The sequence below is a fragment of the Pipistrellus kuhlii genome, unplaced genomic scaffold (genome assembly GCF_014108245.1).
Source record: "Pipistrellus kuhlii isolate mPipKuh1 unplaced genomic scaffold, mPipKuh1.p scaffold_m20_p_21, whole genome shotgun sequence".
In the NCBI taxonomy this organism is placed as follows: Eukaryota; Metazoa; Chordata; class Mammalia; order Chiroptera; family Vespertilionidae; genus Pipistrellus; species Pipistrellus kuhlii.
The window spans coordinates 6,363,992-6,386,517 of record NW_023425520.1 but is presented as its reverse complement, the minus strand read 5'-3'; the positions used below and the strand labels follow the sequence as shown (position 1 = coordinate 6,386,517).

The window sequence follows — 22,526 nt, the reverse complement described above, 5'->3', positions numbered from 1 at the left end:
TTAGCATTTTTAGCGCCCTTCACTGCTTTGCTAAATGCAGATTTCCATCTGGAACCATTTTCCTTTTGACTAAGTAACCTCTTTGAACATTTCTTACAATGCTAAACTGCTGTAGTAATAAATTATTACAGCTTTCACATGTCTGCAAAAGCCTTTAATTTTTTTTTTTTTAATCCTCACCCAAGGATGTTTCTCATTGATCTGAGAGAGGGAGGAGAGAAAGAGAAAGATCGATCGGTTGCCTCATGCCTAATGAGGGATCGAATACCCAAATTGGATATGTGTCTGACTGGGAATTGAACCCACAACCCTTTGGTGCACAGGATGATGCTCTAAGTATTGAGCTCCTGGCCAAGGATAATTCACCTTTGTATTATGAAAGGTAAGTCTCACTGGATATAGAATTCTAGGTGACAGAATTTTTTTTTTCCTGAGTACACACATTGCAATGTCTTCTCTTCTTCTTTATGTCATATGTCTGTTTTCCCATACTGTTTTTTAGGCCATTTATCCTTGATCTTAAACCATGATGTACTTTACTTCAGATTTCACATGCTGAAAATTGACTGAACTTCATAGGATCTATGGGTTTATTATTTTATCACATTGGGAAGTTTCCCAGCCATTATTTTTCAAATATATTTTTTTGTTCCTGCTGGTCTCTCCTCTACTTTGGGGTGTCTAATTTTACAAATATCATACCATCTGAAGTTTTCCCAGCTTGCAGATTGCCTGCTTCTTGTTCAGTCTTTTTTTGTTTGTTTGTTTCATTGTGAATAACTTCTTGCCATATCTTCAATTTCACTAATCTTTTATCATAATGGAGCATCTTGTCCTACATATCTATCGATTTTTAATTAAATGTCAAGACACTGAATTTAATGTCATTTGGTACTGCATAGCATTGTTACTTTGTTTTTTTTAAAATGTTTTAAATTCTTTATTGTTTCAAGTATTACATATAATATTATATATGTCACCTTTTCCCCTCATTGACCACTACCTGGCCACCCCCACCTAAAGCACATGCCCTCACCCCCCCTAGTGTATATGCCCCCAACTCCATCTTCTCAACTCATGAGACAGCCAGATTCCACTGAGGTAAACCCACCCTGTGATGGTGCCTAGAAATTCAGCCCGGGCAGGAGTTGGGCTTCTTATAAGCTCATCTCATTTGTTACTCCCCTTCAAAGATTACTATCCTGGGCTTCCTGATGTTAAATTTCTGAGAACCACTGCTCTGTGTATTGTCTCCAGTCTTTTAGTTGTTTTCCAGAGGAGTAAAATTAGGTCCCTCTAATCCCGTAGAGGTCGAAAGCAAAATATGTTAAAGTATAATAGCAGGAAAAAGAATGAATGATGGTCCCAATATAAAAATGGGTAAGGAAGCCCTGGCTGGTGTGGCTCAGTTGGTTGGAACATCACACCAGGTACTAGAAGACTGCAGGTTTGAACCCTGATCAGACATGAAAAGAAAGCAACGGATCGATGTATCTCTCACATTGATGTTTCTCTCTGTCTCTGTCCCTTCCTTCCTCTCTCTCTAAATCAATAAAATTAAATAAATGTTTTAAATAAAATTTTAAAAATATATAGGTAAGGAAGATTAATGGGCAGTTCTCAAGAGAAGAAATTCAAAGGGCCTATACACATGTGAAAAATGTTCAAATCTCACTAATAAACTAAAAAATTTCAAGTCAACTTTTTCGCCTATTAATCTATTTTAAATAAGTATAATTAATATTCAGGATTTACAAAGGTATGTATTTATCTTGCAGTGAATCCAAATTTGTACATACTTTCTGATGGAAATTTATCAATATTCATCAAAAAGTTCATATACATTCATGTTCTTTTAAAAAAATATTTTTATTGATTGCAGAGAGAAAGGGAGAAAGATAGAAACATCAATGAGAGAGAGAATCATCTATAGGCTGCCTCCTGCACTCCCTACACTGGGGACCAAGCCCTCAGCCTAGGCATGTGCCCTGACTGGGAATCAAACTGTGACCTCCTGGTTCATAGGTTGATGTTCAACCACTGAGCCATGCCAGCTGAGCAAACATTCATATTCTTTAGTTCAGTAATTACACCTGTAAATATTCACTTCAGGAGAACAGTTTATCTCTACAATGCACCAATTCTAAGTCTGCTGCTCTTTCACATTTTAACACCTCTGAAATCTGAGTATAATAGTCCCCCTTGTCCACAGAGGGATTTAAAGACCCCCAGTGGATGCCTGAAACCGCGGGGTAATACTGAACACTACATATACTACGCTAAAGTTTAATTTATAAATTAGGCATAGTGAGAGATTAACAATAATAACTAATAATAATATGACAGTTATAATAAAACACTGCAATACAAGTTATTTAAACGTGGTCTCTCTCAAGAGATCTTACTGTACTGTACTCACCCCTCTCTCTTCCTGTAATGATGTGAGATGATGCAATGCCTATGTGATGAGATGAAATGAGGTACTCAGAATGGCATGCAATTTAAAACTTATGAATTGTTGAATTCTGGAATTTTCCATTTAACATTTCAGACTGTAGTTGCCCATGGGTAATTGAAACCAGTTTGGGGATAGGGGTCCACTGCACATGATACAGATGATGGTGTGTCACAGTTTAACGTTCAGCATTTTTTCTTAATGACACATAAAATATCATATAATCCATAGCACTTAGGTTCTATTAAAAATACAATAAGTCACAGAAGTGCTGCCTTTAATAGGAGAAATCTGGTAATAATCTACCTAGAAAAATATATGAATTTGTACTATGACACATCATTTATTCCATTTCATGATTTCAAAGCATAATCACTGCTCATGCAAAATAGGTGAGGTCTGATGAAAATATAAACAACAACAACAACTTTGTTCCACATTTTTCACACTTACAAGATTCTCCCCCCTGTCATCAAAATTTGGTTGAGGCAACTTCGAGGGAGCTGGTGATTGCTCAAGTGGCAAGGAATTGACGGTATTTAAATCCTTTTTACGAACAGGTGTTTCTCCTTTACGCAATGGAGTATTTGCTGGCAAAGATTCATCAAATACTTCAGGGCTTAGGTCCTCTCCAAAAGTAACTCTCTTCCTCTTCCTCATATTTATAGAGGCGGGTACCTTGTAATTTTCTTGACCTTCTATAAGTAATAAATAGAAATGTATTAAAAAGGCAAGCTCATTTTCTTATCTAAAAGGTGTACCCCTATGAGTTATTCTTTGTATAACAATTTGTAAAGAAAAATTTCAAAATGAAAAAGATAAGTAGTATTTCTAATTAAATTACAGTAATAGATTTTAAAGTAAAATTTGAAGTTTACAAAATTGGAATATCAAGTTTCATCATCAAACAAAAATGGATCGATGAAATGGATGGATCAAGTCTTAGACCATCCAAAGAGGTTCCATTTCTCCCAACTTTCCTTCAGTTCCTTATAATTTTAGAAGCTTCAAGGTGCATTAGCAAGTCATTGAAAATACCATACCTTCTATCAGATTTTTTATAACAAGACAATAATATCCTTGGGCTTCAAAATACATGAATTTCTTACCTGCTTTTTGTTCCTTGCAATAGTTTACAAGAGTTGAGATTAAGTTCGGACGAGTCCCATTATCACAGAGGTTGTTACAATGCTCCTAAACAAAATGAACATCAGTGAATTTTACATAAACATGCACGGTCATTCAAAATAGCAACTGAATTTTCTGTTGCCAGGAGTAGTAACTATAGTATTGCAGACTATCTTTACTTTCAAATTTGTTCTAGCTAAACCATCATAATATTAGCCACAAAGAAAAAACAGGTTGCTTAGATATAACTTTAGTAAATAGTATTTTAGGCCAAAATCTAAGAATGGAAATCCGTAACTTGGGCTAAATTCAGTTTTAATCTGGCAAGCGAAGTTAAGCAAATGGTGAGTGATCAGATTTGACAGTGTACTACAGATGGTGTCAGACGAGGCAGATTATTAATGGCCTGCGGTATAAGAATTGCACTCAAACAGGAAAAGAAGAAATGAAGTGATATACTAGGTTATTCTGTCTTTTAAACATGGGAACCACACCTTCTGTAAGTGCATAAATCTCCCATCTGCATTAGTATCTTCTTGAGTTAGAAATAAAGAAAGAGGACAGTATTTGTTCCTCTGTGCTTTTCCAAAGGAAGATTATGGAGCAGGCAAGAGGGTGAGGATGGAACAGTATGAAAGCTGAAGAACAAGATGGGACAAGACTAACCACAGGGAGGGCCCTGGAGCAGAGCAGGAGAGCCAGAGCTGGGGGCTGGGTAATCGTCATCCAAATCGCCATCTGCTTGTCCAGTCTCACCCAAACCCGACCAGCTCTTGTTCTCTGCAACTAGTCTTTTCCCCAGCACACCCATTCCAACAGCAGCACCAGCTCTAGAATACAATCCTGCCCCAAACAAGCCTCCTTGACCAACTGCCTCCTAAGTCATTTCATTTTCCTACCAGGAAAATGCCCAGATCAATATTTGTGAATTAAGGGACCTCATAAAACAAAGTTCATGTGAACTTTTAGACTGACATAAACTTTTAATTAAAACCAAAAAGTTAGCAAAAAACTTCAACTGTAGAAACCTCCCAATTTTGGGCAGCTTGATGTTTGCTACAATATATAACACTGTTAGCCAATAAAAGTTATACAAACAATTAAGATAGTAAGTCTCTTTGAGGATGAAACAAACAAGATATGAATGAGCAGTGCTGTACAGAGACCTAAATCAGATCTTAACCAGGAAAATTTTAAATTATAATTGGATACCTATCCATGTAGATAGAAGGTAATCTAGTTCATTTTAGCTGTAAAAACAGTTTGTAGATATAACTGTATTTAAAATGCCTACAGGTTGGAAAAACATCACAAAACTGTACCTCTCATTTGCTAGGCACTGGTGCTAATTTTACATTATTACCCCACTTAATGTTCAGTTTACTCTTGTAAGATAGTTTCTAATATTACCCTTTTTAAAGATAAAACACTAGAGTACAAAAAGGCTAAGTAGCCGAAACTGGTTTGGCTCAATGGATAGAGCGTCGGCTTGGGGACTGAAGGGTCCCGGGCTCGATTCCGGTCAAGGGCATGTAACTTGGTTGCGGGCATATCCCCAGTAGGGAGTGTGCAGCTGATGGATGACTCTCTCTCATCGATGTTTCTGACTCTCTATCTCTCTCCCTTCCTCTCTGTACAAAATTAATAAAATATATTAAAAAAAAAAAAAAAAGGCTAAGTAATTTACCCAGCTCTTAAACCCGAGTCTGGATTTGACATGAGACATTTTGACTCCAGACCAATCCTCTCATCCTCTCACAGCATGGACAGTCCATCATGGAAGCCAACATCATGTTTATCTGGGTTCATTGAACCTCGAGCCTCAGTTTATGTAAAATGGGGCTAAAACCTTTCTTAGAGGACTAAGGCTACATGTACATAACACATGCCAGAAGTCTAGAAAATACTCAATAAATGCCAGCTAGGTCCCTTCAACCTACTGGGCTGAGAAAGGTGCATGCCTGTAAAAGAGGTATATCCAAGACCAAATAGTTTGGATGAAAATAATAAACTCATTAATAACATTAAGAACTGTGAAACACTCATAAAATACAATCTACCTATATAAATTCTATATGCTATATTCCGTATGAGTCCTTTTTAAAAAGAACAAAAACAAATAAACTTCACAGTGATACAAGTGATTAAAAGGAAGGGGGAAAGAGGGAAAGACCTTTCCTTTTCATCCAGTATGACATTTAGCATTTCAGAGGATTGCCTTGAACTAAATGACTTCTCATTCCATTTGCTTTAGGAAACGCCGCTCTGCACTTACCTGCAGGCTTTCTACACACAGCTTCACGGGGGGTTTCTTCAGCACAGAACGGAGGGCGGAGGTCTCGGAGGACGGGGTGCCCCTCTTGCACAGGGGAGTAACCAGTGGCCCCACGTCAGGAGCTGAGCCTGTTAACTTGTCAAGTGAAACAGCAGCTCCTGATCCTTTGTCCTCTACTCGGTCAGCAACCTTGATTCCTTCAAAGTAAACATGTAAGCATGAGAGGTGGAAGACGCCCAGATCCTTTTTGTTCTACACCAAAAATATGCATTTTGCATGCAGTGAAAAAATTTAACCCCAATAGGTCCTGCTTAGGGATTAATATTTAGCATTTGGAAACAGAAAAAGACAGAGAAGTGGCACTAGTCACAGCTTTTAATTCCAATCTGACTATTGAGGGTAAAGGTAATAGGAGTTTTGGCTCCCATGGAAATCTAAGCAGGTATCCACAAACCAGCTATTACCTGTTAGTGCCTCTACTCATGACACCTATATCCTGTACCATAAAACTAACCTGAGCTAAACCAGGAATAATAGACCATTTTACTGCTGGAGCCAGAAGGCATTTCAGCATGTAAGGAGGGAGAGGACGGAATGCTGAGGAGAAAGATTATAAAGTAAAAACAACTAACAAACCACATGTGCCCTCAAACAAAGCAAAGCTCCCCACTGCAAATTCTTTCTCATAAGAAAGCACTGCCGTGAGGAGATCTAAGATGGCAGCATAGGTTAACATCTAAAATGCTGCCGTGTACAACAATTTCAAAACTACAACTAAAAGACAAAATGTCTATCACCCAAACCACGGGAAAGATGGCTGAGTGGAAGTTCTACAACTAGATGAAAAGAGAAAAGAGCATTCAGGGCACAAGCGCTGAAAAACTGAAGTATGGGGGCACACGCGCAGCATGGGCAGGCGGCGGATCCCGGCTGGCGGCAGGTGTTGCTTTCTTCAACCTGAAGAGAGACAAGCTCCCAATCTCTCTGAAATCAAGTTTCTGGGGAGAAGCTGGACTGTCTGCCATTGGGTCAGAAAGTGAAGGTGCATTGCTTGCAGAGCTGCACACAAGAATAATTGTTTGCTGCGCTGAGGCACCAAGACATGGGGACGCAGTCAGAGAGGCAGAATGGCTCACTGGCAGCTGTGGCTGTTTACCATGCCCCAGCCTAGTGAGGCCCTGAGACTCCACCCCCCACAATCTACAAACACACTCAAGCTCCAAGCAGTGGCTTTTGCATATGAATGGCCTTCTCTATTGTAGTATAACCTAGCAAACTTGCAACCCTGTGCAAACAGCTCCAAAACTTCCAAGCTTCAAGCAGGGAGGAGAAGACTGTGGTTCTCCCTGTAGCTCCTGCAGGGTGGCCTCAGACAGTAGCTGAACTGCACCCCATTGGAGATCCAGAAGCCAGTGTACCTAGTGGTCAGTGTGAGACACCAGATTTCAACTCCTCATATCCGTATGTGACACATTCAGGAGACAGACTCAGTGAGCACCAAAGCCCCACTGAAACAAGGCCTGCACCCTAACCGTGTCTCCAGCACAGCAGTTCTTCCATTATAGACACAGCGGGTCCTCACAGCCAATTGGCCTGGAGGTCAATTCCTCCCAGTGTACCAACAACAATCAAGGCTTAATTACACCAAGACTTTGCATTCAGCCCACAAAGGGGTATACCAAGAGCAACCACCTCGGGTAATTGGGGAAGCTGAGCTACTGGCCCATATAGGTCACTGACCACACAAAGCCACTCCATCAACACAGGGAGGCAGCCAAAATGCGGAGACACAGAAACATGTCACGAATGGGAGAGATGGAGGAAAGTAAACTACTGGATGACACAGAGTTCAGAACCACATTTATAAGGTTATTCAAAAATCTTCTAAAAACCACTCGGAAACTTAAAGAGACCTCCAAGGAACTTAGTGAGACCTTCAAGAACCTTAATGAGAATGCCAAAAATGATGAACAAAACAAATCCAGAGACAGAAACATGGATCAGACCATCAAATCTCAGAGGGAAGGTAGGGAGGGTAGGTAAGGATAAGGAGGAGAGATCAACCAAAGGACTTGTATGCATGCATATAAGCCTAACCAATGGACACAGACAACAGGAAGGTGAGGGCATGAGTTGGGGGGTTAGGGGTAGTAATGGGGGAAATAAGAACACATATATAACATCTTAATCAATAAATAAATTTAAAAAAATAAAAAATAAAAAAAATGGGCAGAGGACCCGAATAGACATTTCTCCAAAGACATACAAATGGCCAAGCAAAATATGAAAAGATGCTCAAATTCACTAATTAACAGACATGCAAATTAAAACCATGCAGAGCTATCACCTCACACCTGGTCAAAATGGCTATAATAAAAAAAAATCAATAATAACAAATGCTGACATGGAGAAAAAAAAACACTAGTTCACTGCTGGTGGGAATGCAAATGGTGCAGCCACTATGAAAAATAGTACGGAATGTAATGTCCTCAAAAACTTAAAAATGGAACTTCTGTTTGACCCAGAGATTGCATTTCTTGGAATATAACCTAAAAATCCCAAAACACCAATCAGAAAAAAATATATGCACCCCTATGTTCACAGCAGCATTATTTATAATAGCTAAGATTTAGAAACAGCCCAAATGCCCATCAGTAGATAAATGAGTAAACCAGCTGTGGACATTTACACAATGGAATACAATGCAGATATAAAAAAGAAGGCTCTCTTACCCTTTGGGACAGCATGGATGGACATGGAGACTAATACATAAGTAAAATAAGTCCATCTAAGAATGAAATATCACATGTTCTCACTTATTTGTGGAATCCAATGAACTGACCAACAAAATAAGACTCGAGCCTTAACCATTTTGGCTCAGTGGATAGAGCGTCGGCCTGCGGACTGCAGGGTACCAGGTTCGATTCTGGTCAAGGGCATGTATCTTGGTTGCGGGCACATCTCCAGTAGGAGGTGTGCAAGAGGCAGCTGATTGATGTTTCTCTCTGATCGATGTTTCTGGCTCTCTCTCCCTCTCCCTTCCTCTCTTTAAAAAATCAGTAAAATATATTTTTTTAAAAATCAAAATAGAATCAAAGCTGTTTTAGTTTTCCCAAATTTCAGCATGTAGGTACACCAATTATATATGTCTACTGAACAAATACTGCAATGGGTGAAGTGGCACGCATACTAAGGAAAAATTAAATACTTACCAGCTGAAGCCTCTGTGAACTCAGGAAGTGGAACAGATTCTTCAACTAAACATCCAGACTGTGTTATACCCGATTCAAAAAGTTTCTTGGGGGGATAAAAAGTGCACACACAAAAAGTACTAAATCTTATTAATTACAGAATTATGATATATTCTTAAAGGTTTGAGTAAACATTGCAGATTACCTAGAAATATAATGTTAAACCAATCAATCAATCAATGAGGCAATTTTATCATTTAATTATCTGATCTCAAAAATATAGGAAGGAGAATCTAACTAAAAGCAGAATATTCATTCTGAATGTATTCCCTAGGCATTTTTGGTACCTTATCTGAAGTCTAGAAATTATGCTAACTACATTCATTAAAGAAAAAATTCTCCGAAAAACAGAAAATGTCATATAATTACTAGTCAAACAACAAAAGTATCAACAAAGTTTTGATAAGAAACAATTATTATCCGTTCTGTCAGATGATGATTTCATATTAGCTAGAATAAGGTAGAGGGAGTAGAGATTCTAAGCAACTCTGAATGAAACCTATTGGACCCTGAAGAAACTTTAACTGACTATCAAACACTTATACCAGTCTAAATGAAATCATTAGGACATGTACCATATCAATGTGACGGAGAAGGTACAGAAAAAGGTTTCAATTCTAATGGTTAGGTGTCTCTTCTCACTGAAGAAATGGGAACCTGCTGTTCAAACCAAAAGTAACAGTACGAAACAGGAAGTCATGAGAGAACTAGCTCCTTGTTTACATTTGAGTGAAGGTCAATAGTATTATTTAATTCAGGTTGATCTTTTGATAATCTTGACAGACTTAAGTTATCAGCAACAAAAATCCTTAGTTTCTTGAGACAAGTGAGCAGAGCAAAGGAGCAACTGCTAAATAGTATAATAATTATTAAACCAGTCAGAGCGTGTACTCTCCCTGCCAAAAGCATGCCCTGCGCCTTTCTCTTCAGCCTCTTCTTCCCCCACAAGCACTCATTCCTAAACTCTAAGGGACTCCAAGCAACTTGTAACCAGAGAGCAATGGGCAGCATCCAGGACTAGTTCCCTGGCCCTGTGACCAAGGACCCCTTTTCTCTGGCACCTTAGTAGCCAAAGCAGCCCGCATGGGCTCATTTCCCCACCTAGGCCCTCACCTGCTGTTGCTTCTGTCCTAGGCCCTTCCTTGTTTCTCTGTACCCAGCTTTAATAAAGATAGTACTGTGAAATCTTCCCTGCATGAGGTCAAGACCCACACACTACCCACAGGTCCTAGGCAGACCCGCTCAGGGTCAGGTCCCATTTCTGTTAACACCAATATCACCCCAATAAATTCAATTTAAAAATAAATAAAATCATTCCTTGCAAAACAAACACAGAGGCAGCAAGGCAGAAGTGCCAAGACCCACAGACCTGAGGAGTACAGTATAACCTTCGAGTTTACCAGTAATGTGTAAATAAAACACTCATGTCAGCCTCCTCTGGAAGACAAAAAGCTGCTCCAGGACAGGACTGTGACTCTCTATTGCAGCATCAGCATCTATTGCAACAATACCTCACACTGCTTAATCTTTTTATAAAAACTTTTTCAGAAGGCTTTTAATCAAAACTGTCTCTAACAACCAATAAGCCCACTAACAACAAAAGTTAGTAAGTAGGAAATACATACACTCATGTACTGGTAATCTGAAACCAAGCTACAATATAGCAGTACAAGGTACTCTAACTGAAAAAGGGATCTTTAAAACTACCTCACCAGGAAAGTAAAGCTTTATTTTCCTATTTTTCCAATAAGTGAGTTACCACCGAAACCGGTTTGACTCAGTGGATAAAGCGTTGGTCTGCAGACTAAAAGGTCCCAGGTTCAATTCCGGTAAAGGGAATGTACCTTGGTTGTGGGCACATCCCTAGTGGGGAGTGTGCAGGAGGCAGCTGGTCAATGATTCTCTCTCATCGATGTTTCTAGCTCTCTATCCTTTTCCCTTCCTCTCTGTAAAAAAAAAAAAAAAAAAAATCAATAAAAATATATTTTAAAAAATAATAATAAGTGAGTTACCTCAGAAAGATCTACAAGAGAAGTTTGAAAAGCGTATGTTCTCTCTGTACTTGGAGGAGTAGCAACATTAACCATCAGAGGACCAACCACATTAGTTAGATTTCCATCAGAGTTGCTCTGGGAAGATATTCTCCGACGTTTGGATAACTGTGCAAGAAACGGAGACTGCTGACATTCACCAAGACCTTCCTTTCTGGCTGTATACACAAAACAAAATAAAAACAAGATAGGCATGAGTATTTTCTTTTACAATTTTGCACATCATCATTTTAGTATGTTTTAATGCTTAAGTCTAAAGACTTTAGAAATGAATAGGAAAATCTATAAAATTTTTTCATTCAAAAATGAAAATATAATGGAAAGACAAGTGAACATGACTACTAAAAAATAATACAAATTTACTTAGGAAAATGTATTAAATAATAATTAAGTTTTCTCAGACTATAAAATGAAGAAAGATATGCTAAAATACATTTGCACTAGTAATACAGTAACTCATGGTTTTTAAATTTATATTGAAACTTATTCTTTTGAACATTTTAAAGGATGTGGTTATGTTCTAATACTGGTTCTGCTTTGTGTATGAGTTTACGAAAATACAGCCACAATGTGCCCCAGTTCTTAGCTACAAAAAAGAATGTTATTCTTTGCAGAATTATAATAATGTTAATAAAATATTTTAAAACCCAGGTAGAAAATGAAAAATAGGTAAGTTACAAACTACAAATAAAAATGAATGTATGAGAGGGGTCACACACTAACAGGTAGATGAACTAAACCTTGTCTTGAATTGAAGTGCATTGCACCCAAGGAGGTGGTGATATTACTTGAAGATGATTCAAGACACTAAAAATCATGTGGAACCTTACTTAGGGTGCAGAGCAGCAGAGCTATGATTTTGATGATTACAGGTAAGGCGAAGATTCACCTAATTCTGGTATTTGAAATGTTTTGTGATTGGAAAATCAAAGGTGACCAAAAACAAAAACAAAAACAAAAAAAAACCCACAAACAAATAAACAAACAAAAAACTAAATGAATTATAATCTAAAACTTATTATAAAGAATATGGCAGGCTAAAAGTTGTCAGATTGGATAGATCAGTTTATAATATTGGGGATGGGTGTTTGGTATTCATGTAAATGCTTGCCAAACTTGTCACATGGACTGTGATAAAGATGAAATGAGCTAATCAGCTCTGACAGTTTTACACCTAACACTTGAACTGTGACCATGTGGGCGTGGAGGCTCAGAAATGTTGACATCCGTCTTTTCCAAGAGAACCAGAAATCAAGGTTTTTACATGAAATGTCCCACATTTTGAATGTTAGACTCCATTTAAAAATACAACTCTGCACTGTGAACGAAACCTTTTTTATTTCTCAGAGGCTTGTCTGAATCCCACAGAAGTCCAAACTGATTGACTTTTTTCTACTCACTCAAGCCTGTTGTCAGGAATCCCTCTGCCTCTGAGAACTCAGGACAGTCAGTAATTTTTTCCTTTTCCTGTTTGCAGTTAAAAGCAGACTGGAAGGCAGATATGCGCTCTTTTAAAGAATTAACATTTCGATATAATACAGGGCTGCCCTATTAAAATACAGAGACACAAAGGTTATTATAAATCAAGTCAAACACAGATTCTATATTCTTGACCTAAAACTATTGAATCTAAAACTAAATACAAAGGTTTTTGGAAGACCAGAGATAATAAATTAGCAAAACCTCTTCTCCCTTAAGTCACACATTTTTGGTCTGAATATTTAGTGTGCTGCCAACATCTTAGGTTCTGCCTCTGCTCCTCCTCCAGTGTTTAGCTGTGTGATATGAATACTTTCATGTGTAGCTATGGGCTGATCAATAATGACACTAGTAAGTCTATGGACCAGACAAGAAAAGTCTGGAGTAGGTGGAAAACACTTTAAAGAGGCACCCAGATAAAACATACCCCCAATCATTTGAGGGCTAAATAATTCTTTAAAATATCCATAGACAATCATCTGCATGATGCCTTTACCTCATGCAAGTCTCAGGGAACCTGGTTCAAGTTAAGCTAATCTCATTCATCTTCCTTCAGACACACCCTCTCCCTAGGAGGCCAGAACACACAGATGTTCCCTAGTAGCTCAGATACCACTCTCACATTTTTCCTCTTCTTTGGCTTTTCCAGCTAACGTTTCTTCATTTCATGGGACCCTACTTCCTTAGAGCTGAAAGCCAGCCATTCACTTAAAATATGGAGCCAAACAGAAAGATGGTATAAGCACAGGAGCTCCCTGCAAACTCTAACGGGATTTCAGCCAAAGAGGCACAAGTGAAACTAATACAAGCAGGGATAGAAATGCAAGATAAATGCAAGCAATGCACAGTTTGAGTTCTGTTTACCCATAAAACAAACTACTCATCATATTCTCTATCCAGGATCTCCTTCCCTACCCCTTTATTATTTACACTACCAACATATTTCCATTGCTTTGGAGTTTGTGGCATTAACAAAATTACACAAACAGGCAAAATTAAAGTAAAAAATACCTCCCTTTAAGATATTGTATGGAGGAAAATCAGTTAAAATCTTGAAGCCATGTTTGATGGTAAATCTGTTCATGCACTTGATTCTATTCCCAGTTAAATACATTCAGAAAGCAAACTGTTACATAACAACAGAACATTAAAAAATTCCAATATGATTGATGATGTAAACCTTTATGACATAAACAGCAAATAACATTAACTCTAATGAACTGTCAACTCTAATCTATACTAGATATAGAGAAAGAAAGGGGTTATTCCAAAGTCCTAAATTTACCTCGATATTCTTTTTTGGTACTCATATTTGAACATGGCAGAGGTAAGTTCAGTATCCTAGGAATTTGAGCACTTTGAAATGCTGCTTAAAACAACTTTTAGGTTCTCTGAATCAAAACTGTTTTTTTTCTGAGGGGGAATAACAATATACAAAGTAAATGAAACATTCAAAATGTACTGCTTTTTTTTTTTTTTTTTTGATGCTTTTGTCTTATGAATTGTGTCAGTCAACAACATTCTTCCATACGCCAGAAACTGTTCAATGTATTTAGAATGAAGGGAGAAAATTACGTTCTGGAGTGAAATTCTGAAAACACATTACCATAATACAGTTTTAGGTACAAGAGGTGCTATTGAGAAGATGAAAAAGGAATGGTGATTCAGTAACTAAGAGAGCTTACTAGCTTGTATCGAACAATATTCTACCTGAAAAAATTGGCAGTGAAGGGAAGATACTGGGGAAGGGAGCCATTTTACAATAACAAGGTAGAACAAAAGCAAAGGCCCCCATGGAAATGAGATGTAGCAGAAAGAAGGCCAAGAGTGCCCAGGGATGAACAGAGACAGAGAGGTGAGGCTCATGGTAGGAAGGCTCAGATGAGGGAGGTGTGATGTGATGAAAGCTTCCGGAGGTGTTTGGGTTTAAGTCAAGTCATAACAGAAAGCCATGGGAAGGTTTTAAAGTAGCAGAGGAAATGATTTGATTTATATTTTAAATGTATCTTTGATTAGTCTGTGAAATGGTGAACAAATTAAGGAAAGAGGAAAGTAGAAAGATCAGTTAGAGTGAAATTAGCAATTAGGCAAGTAGTTGGTGATCTAGGCAGGACTCACATTATGGTTGTAGCAAGTGAACTGTGAGGACATGAGGAACTAGATAGGTTTTGATATGTAATGATGAGTTGGATGTGGAAGATGAAAAAGAAATACTGATAGATAATTGGGCTGAGCAACTGGATAATGATGGATGTAATGACATGGAGAAGTAGACGGGAAGATCTGATAAAAGAAATCTATAATTTGGTTGGGGCCATGCAATGTTGAATAACAACTGGATATCCAGTTGCTCATGGGGGAAAATTAGACTGCATAAGGAAAGCAAAGAAAAAGGGGCAGAGGAAAACCCTGGAACAATTAGTATTTTTACAGGGAAAAATGAAAAAGAGGTGGAATGAGCAAATTAAGCACAGAAAGAACAACCAGTGACACAGGAAGAAAATCAGGTTAGTGTGGCAGTCCAGAAACCAAGTGAAAAAGCCTTTCAAAGAGGGGTGGTCGAGCATATCAAAAACCGAGTAAAGAAGAAAAAAAAGAAAGGTTGAGTAAGATGCAAATTTGGACTTTATCTTTGTCTTAGCTATTTGGGATGAATGATGACGAGAGTATTCTCAATGGAGTGATCTAAATGGAGTAGCTAGAAGGAGTGGAGAGGACAGGATAGAAGTAAATATTTGAACAGTGATGTAACCAACCTACTGGGAAGTTGTAGATTCTACAATGTAAAGGATAGGAATATCCTATATAATAAAAACTTAATAACCATAACAGCAGATAGACCTCTTGACCAGTCACTATGAGGTGCACTGACCATCTCTCAGTCCCTATCCACAGCCAACAGGCTCTGATCGCTGATGGTGAACAGGGACCCGGGGTGGGTGGTGGGGGATGTGGGCGGCGCCAGGCCAAGGCCCCTGCCCTGCTGGTCGCCCCACACACAGAGGGCAACCTGCGGCGGGGGTGGGACTGGTGAGCAGGCGGGAACAGCCGACCTCTCAATCTCTCCCCCAGCCATCAAGCTCCCATTACTGGATGGCAAACTGGGAACTGGGGTGGATGGTCGCAGAGGGCAGGGCTCGCTGCCCCCCAGGGGAGTAGAGGGTGGCCCTGATCACAGGCTAGGCCTAGGTACCTTAACCGCACACAATTTCATGCATCGGGCCTCTAGTATGTATGATAATAGGTATGAAGAATAAAGAAGGCTAGATTTCCATCATCCGTAGTGGGAAGGATCAATAGCTAAAACACCAACATTGAAAGATTGAGAAGTAGCAATTAAGCAAAAAGAAATAAAAGGCATCCCAATTGGAAAGGAAGAAGTAAAACTGTCACTATTTGTATATTATAGATATAAAAAAACAAAAAACAAAGACTCCACACCAAAAAACTGTTGGAATTAACAGAACTCAGTAAATTTGCAGAATACAAAATTAACATACAAAAATCTGTTGCATTTCTATATATTTATAACAAACTATCTGAAAGAGAAATTAAGAAAACAATTGCGTTTGCATTAAAAAATACCTAGGAACAAATTTAACCAAGGATGTGAAAGATCTGTACATAAAATTTTACGATATTAATGAAAACACAAGTAAGTGGAAAGATATTTTGTGCCCATGGACTGGAAGAATTAATACTACTAAAATGTCCATAGTATCCAAAGCAATCTATAGATTCAATATAATCCCCATAAATATTCTAATTACATTTACTACAGAAACATAGCAATCATAAAATTTATATGAAACTACAAAAGATCCTAAATAGTCAAAGTAATCTTGAGAAAGACCAAAGCTGGAGGCATCATTACTCCCTGACTTCAAATTATATTACAAAGCTATAGTAATTAAAATAGAATTATATTGCCATAAAAAGACAGTAAGATCAATAAAACAAGAATAGAGTCCAGAACCAAACCCACCTATGTATGGTCAATTTATGATAATGAAGCAAAAAATATACAAAGGACATTCAATAAATGATGATGGAAAAAATATGCACCTACATAAAAGAATGAAAATGGACCACTATTTTCCAGCATACACAAAATTTAACTCCAAATGGATTAAAGATTTGAAAGTAAAATCTGAAACCATTAAACTCCTAGAAGAAAATAGACAGTGAGTTCCTTGACATTAGTCTTGGCTGACTTTCTGATTTGGCAACAACATAAAAAATAAACAAGTGGAACTACATCAAACGAAAAAGATTTCACATAGAAAAAAAAAAATCTCAAAAGAACGAAATGAAAAGGCAACCTACCAAATAGAAAATATGTGCAAATTCTATATATAATAAGGGGCTAATATCCAAAATATATAAAGAACTCATATAACTCAACTGCAAAAGAATGAACAATACAATTAAAAATAGGTGGAAAATCTCAACAGATGTTTTCCCAAATAAAATAAACAGATACACAAAAAGTTGCTCAACATCACTCACCTTGAGGGAAATGTAAATCAAAACCACAATGAGATATAATCTCACACCTATCAGTCTATTATCAAAAAGACAGTAAGTGTTGGCAAGGATGTAGAGAAAAGGGAATAATTATTATGTACTGTTGGTAAAAGGGTAAATTAGTATAGCCATTGTGGAAACACTATGGATTTCCTCAAAAAATTAAAAACAGAGCTACCATATGATCCAGCGAGTCTATATTTGGGTTTATTCAAAGAAAACAAAAAGACTTATTCAAAAAGATATATATACCACTATGTTCACTGCAGCATTAACTACAACTAGAAGCCGGGTACACGAATTCGTGCACTGGTGGGATCTGTTCGCCTGGCTTGCAGGGACCAGGCCAAAACTGGCTCTCTGACATGTCCGAGGGTTCCCGGATTGTGAGAGGGTGGGTCTCAGGTGAAGCACCTCGGAATTGTGTTCCCTCTCTCTGTACATCACCCAAGAACCACAGCTGTTAAGTCATCACAGCTCGATAGCCCCTGCATTGAGCATCTACCCCCTGGTGGTCATTGCTTGTCATAGCTACCGGCTGGTCAGACGGTTGGCGGGTCAGCCAGTTGTTTAGGCTTTTATATGTATACTAGAGGCCCAGTGCATGAAATTTGTGCCCTGGGGTGTGGGAAGGTGTCCCTCAGCCTGGCCTGTACCCTCTCACAGTCCGGGAGCCATCAGTTGGACATCCTTAGCATTGTCACAGAGGCAGGAGAGGCTCCCAGCTTCTGGCTGCACAGTGCTCCCCCTGTCGGAGCACATTGACCACCAGGGGGCAGCTCCTGCATTGAGTGTCTGCCTCCTGGTGGTCAGTGCGTGTCATAGTGACCAGCAGTTCTGCTGTCATGCTGAAACCAGCTCTCCAACATCCCCTGAGGAGTTCCAGATTGCAAGAGGGTGCAGGCCAGGCCAAGAGACCCCACCGGTGCACGATCAGGGCCGGGGAGTGATGCAGGAGATTGGCCAGCTGTGGAGGGGACAAGGGAGGACTGCAGGGTGTATCCAGCCCACCTCACTCAGTCCCAATTGACCGGACCCCAGAATCAAGCTAACCTTCTGGTCAGAGCATCTGTCCCCTGGGGGTCAGTACATGTTACAGTAAGCAGTTGAGTGGCCTTAGCATATCATTATCATATTACGCTTTGATTGGTTGAATGGCTAACTGGACGACCAGACACTTAGCATATTAGGCTTTTATTATATAGGATTAGAGGCTAGGTTGCCATCGTCCCTTCCCTCGGCCCACTGGCACCTGCCTTAGCTGGCCTGACACTGCCCACTCACCGTCCCCATCCCCTGCTGACCAGTCATTCTGCCATTTGATTAATTTCCATATTAGGATTTTATTATATAGGATAGCCAAATATGGAAACAGCCCTCCTGCCCCCCCTCCCAACCCCTGCACACACACACACACACACACACACACACAAAGTGGAATGTTACTCAACCATAAGAATAAAACCTTGCCATTTGGGACAACATATTTGGATGGACCTAGGGAATATTATGCTAAACAAAATAAATGGAGAAGAGTAAATACCATATGATTTCACATAAGTGGAATTAAAAAAACCAAAGCAAACAAACAAACAAAGCAAAACAGAAAGACTCATGAAAACAGAGATCAAACTGATGGTTGTCAGATGGGAAGGTGTTTGAGGGAAGGGCAAAAAAGGTGAAGAGTTAAGAGGTCCAAATTTCAATTATAAATCACAGAGATTTAATGTACAGAATAGGGGATATCTTATATAATAAAAGTATAGTATTCAAATTGTCTGTTCGACCAGGAGTTTGTCTGGGAGTTCAACCAAGGGGACAGGGGAAGGGAGGGACCCTACCAGAGCACGAATTCCAAGCAATGGGCTTCTAGTAGTCAATAATAATGCAATAATTTTGTATAGCTATTACATCAGTAGGTAAATAAAAAATGATTAAGTAGGTTGTAAACCTGAAACTAATATAGTACTTTTTAAAAAACTATTTTTAAATTTTGAAAAAAAGCAGGCCACTTAAAGGATAGGAAATAAAAATATGTGTTGATTGAATAAATGAACAGGATTCTTTAGTTCTGTAAGCTAAAATACAATGGAACAATGTCTTCAAAATATTGATGGAAAATATATGTCCAACCTAGATTTCTATTATATTAAGACAACCTATAACACAATATGCTGGTAGAATAAATTTTGTCAGCTATGCAGAAGTTGCAGAAAAATGAGGTAGTAAACCAAGACAAGAGAAAGATATTTGGTCAAGGAAACAGGGAATTCAAATTGGAGAGGAAAAGAGAATTACCACAAATGGTGAAAAAAAGTCACAAAATGACAGCTATCCAACAAAGCTAGTAACAACCAAGCCAACAGGAAAAAGATAGAGGGCAATAGGAAAAAAGAAAAGAATTGATAGACTCTTTAAGATTTCTAAATCTTGTCAAATTTCTGGGATGAGATTATATGATTAAAAGATTAAACAAAAAAAGAGTAATTATTAACCTACAGGAAAAACAAAAGTTGTGCAAGAAAGGACTATGACCATAACATACTATGTGGTAGCTTATAAAAAATGTCTACATGGTTAAATATGCACACAAAACCCTAATTTAAACAAAAAATGTAATGACTGTATTGGAAGAAACGGGAAAGGGGAGAGTGTTGGGAAAACTATGGCTAGAAGATGTGAGAAAGCAAGAAGATGTGAGAAAGCAAAATTTTTATTACTCATCTCCCTCTCTCTCTCTCTCTCTCTCTCTCTCTCTCTCTCTCTCTCTCACACACCCACACACACACACACACACACACACCCACACACACACACTTTCTCTCTTTCTAAAAATGAATAAATTTTTTTTTTAATGCCGGGACCCGTTTGGCTCAGTGGATTGAGCGTCGGCCTGTGGACTGAAAGGTCCCAGGTTCGATTCCGATCAAGGGCATGTACCTTGGTTGCCGGCACATCCCCAGTAGGGGGTGTGCAAGAGGCAGCTGACCGATGATTCTCTCTCATCGATGTTTCTAACTCTCTATCCCTCTCTCTTCCTCTCTGTGAAAAATCAATAAAATATATATTTTTTTAAAAAGAATAGGAAAAAAAATATATTTTTTAAATAATCTATGGGTCTATCTTGCAATTTGAAGGTATATTTTTATGCACTGTAATTTGGAAAATATGACTTCACTCATCTACAGATTTCTAATGTTGACACATTTTACTATGCAATATCAAAACCACTCATTAATAAACCCATTGATCTATCAGAAGACTCTAGCTACTGGGAAGTTATCAAGCTAATGGTGGTGAATTTTTTCTAAGATTCCAATTTTCTCCTAAAAACTTAAATTTTTCATTGGTAAGAAGTATCTCAATTTTTCCTTTCAGTGGTACATACATTTTTGAGAAAATGTCAGCCACATTCCCAATTCTGACTAACCATATGAAAAAAGTGTTTAGTCCAACTCGGAGCTCAAATAATCACACTTAATTTTCCTCAAAACATCCACACTTCTGTATGTTCTTTGGAAGTACTTGATGCATGCTTCCCATTTCATCACACATAACATTCAAGGGCTGAGAATTAATAAAATGTGTAATTTCTATTGCTTCATCAGGATATTAAGTGAAACTGGCATTATTACTATTTCTTGTGAATGCTTGTTGGTGATGAATAAAATGACAACTTGGATCCATGAGTTTTACTCAGCACTGCTTTTGCACCATGGATGTAAATATCAACACAGTGAAAAAGGCAAATAGCCTTTTTCTTTCCAAAAATAGGGACTTTTTTACAACGCCACGGGACGGGGGACAAATTATTAAAAATCTGGTCACCTTAGGCAAATACCATCTTAGGACATTTACAAAAGATAGTTTAGACATCTTGAAGGGAACTCAGGAATCTGCAGATAAACTTCAAGAACTACTGAAATACATACACTCTATGGCCTACGCACAAACACTGTCTAAAAATGAAAAAAAAAAAGTGGACAGTGTACGTACATTTTAAAATACGAAGGCCAATACCACAAGAGGCAAAAGCAGTTGTCCTTCTAGAAGGATAAACTGGGACTGTGTCTTTCATAGCAAGACTTGCACTACTCTTTGACTTTCATTATTCTACTAAAAACCTGGAAAAGTATCTGAATAGTTCCCCATCAGCAGGCAAATAATTTGCTCCCTTCCACAGGTTATCCCAAATACAATTTGTCCTGGGAACTCTTGCCCTATATGCCAACATATAGTAGTCACAAAAAAGTTACACACTTAAGAGATAAGATATCTAAATAAAAAGGTTGGAAATCACTGCTTCACCTCACTACAGAAGAATAGATATTTGCAAAGTAAAAAAGAAAGCTCCTCTAGAAAGCCATTTCTATCCAGAATCTTATAACTTTTAGTACAGGGGCTGGTAAAAGTAGGTTTACAGTTGCAAAATAATTTATTCTTGTATTATTATTTGTTACTATATTATTTTCCACATGAACTACTGTAAACCTATTTACATGCTCAACATCATTTACATTAACTGCACATTTTCTATAAGACAGAGATATACCGTCTCTCCAGATCCAAATCAGGAAGGTAGAAACACTTTACAAAAGCAAAACATTCTCTCTAGAATTCATGACAGAAATTAAAGAAAATCATACCGGAAAATGGAAATCCTGTGTCAAAGGAGACTTCTCTGCATTCTTTAAATTCCGCTGCTGAGCAATGAAGCGAATCAGATTGTTTGTTTCAGGAGAGCCCCGAACACCAACTGAAGAGCGTCGTCTGACTTTTTTAAGGCAGGATGATGACTTTCCTATAATGAAAACGCTTTTATTTATTTTTATTTTTTTATTTTTTAAATATATTTTATTGATTTTTTAGAGAGAGAAAGAGAGATGGATAGAGAGTTAGAAACATCGATGAGAGAGAATCATCGATCAGCTGCCTCCTGCACACCCTCCACTGGGGATATGCCCACAACCAAGATACATGCCCTTGACCGGAATCGAACCTGGGACCTTTCAGTCCGCAGACCAATGCTCTATCCACTGAGCCAAACCGGTTTTGGCTGAAAACTCTTTTAAATTGAGACAAAACAAGGCAATCCTCAGTAATCATGTCCTGAAATCTGTGCTATACCAGTCTGAGAGACAGCATGATAAACACATGGTACAGAAATCTAAATAAAGAATTATAGGCAAAATTGTTCACCAATGATCAATTGGATAAAAAGCTTTGTTTTGTCCATTGATTTATTCCATGTTCCTGGAACAGTGACAGGTACAAAAAGGTATTTATTAAATACTAGTGGCCCAGTGCAGGAAATTCGTGCACATTAAAGCAGATTAATTAGAGGAAATATTTTAATATTG

At 38.2% G+C, this 22,526-nt stretch overlaps 1 protein-coding gene across 4 annotated transcripts in view; it reads right to left on the bottom strand.

Annotated features, from left to right (window-relative positions):
- The window catches only part of CDCA2 (cell division cycle associated 2), a 54,999-nt gene that overhangs the window by 25,244 nt on the left and 7,229 nt on the right, over window positions 1-22,526 (bottom strand). For 3 of the 4 annotated variants that reach the window (XM_036450445.2, XM_045585913.1, XM_045585912.1), the window contains exons 4-11: window positions 21,813-21,967; window positions 12,561-12,708; window positions 11,122-11,318; window positions 9,071-9,155; window positions 5,859-6,055; window positions 3,565-3,649; window positions 2,909-3,153; window positions 2,420-2,458 (exon numbers count right to left, since the gene is read on the bottom strand). In XM_036450445.2, the coding sequence (XP_036306338.1) occupies window positions 2,420-2,458; window positions 2,909-3,153; window positions 3,565-3,649; window positions 5,859-6,055; window positions 9,071-9,155; window positions 11,122-11,318; window positions 12,561-12,708; window positions 21,813-21,967 (1,151 nt within the window). The remainder of the gene's footprint in view (window positions 1-2,419; window positions 2,459-2,908; window positions 3,154-3,564; window positions 3,650-5,858; window positions 6,056-9,070; window positions 9,156-11,121; window positions 11,319-12,560; window positions 12,709-21,812; window positions 21,968-22,526) is intronic. The other variant, XM_045585914.1, reaches the window with a different exon arrangement.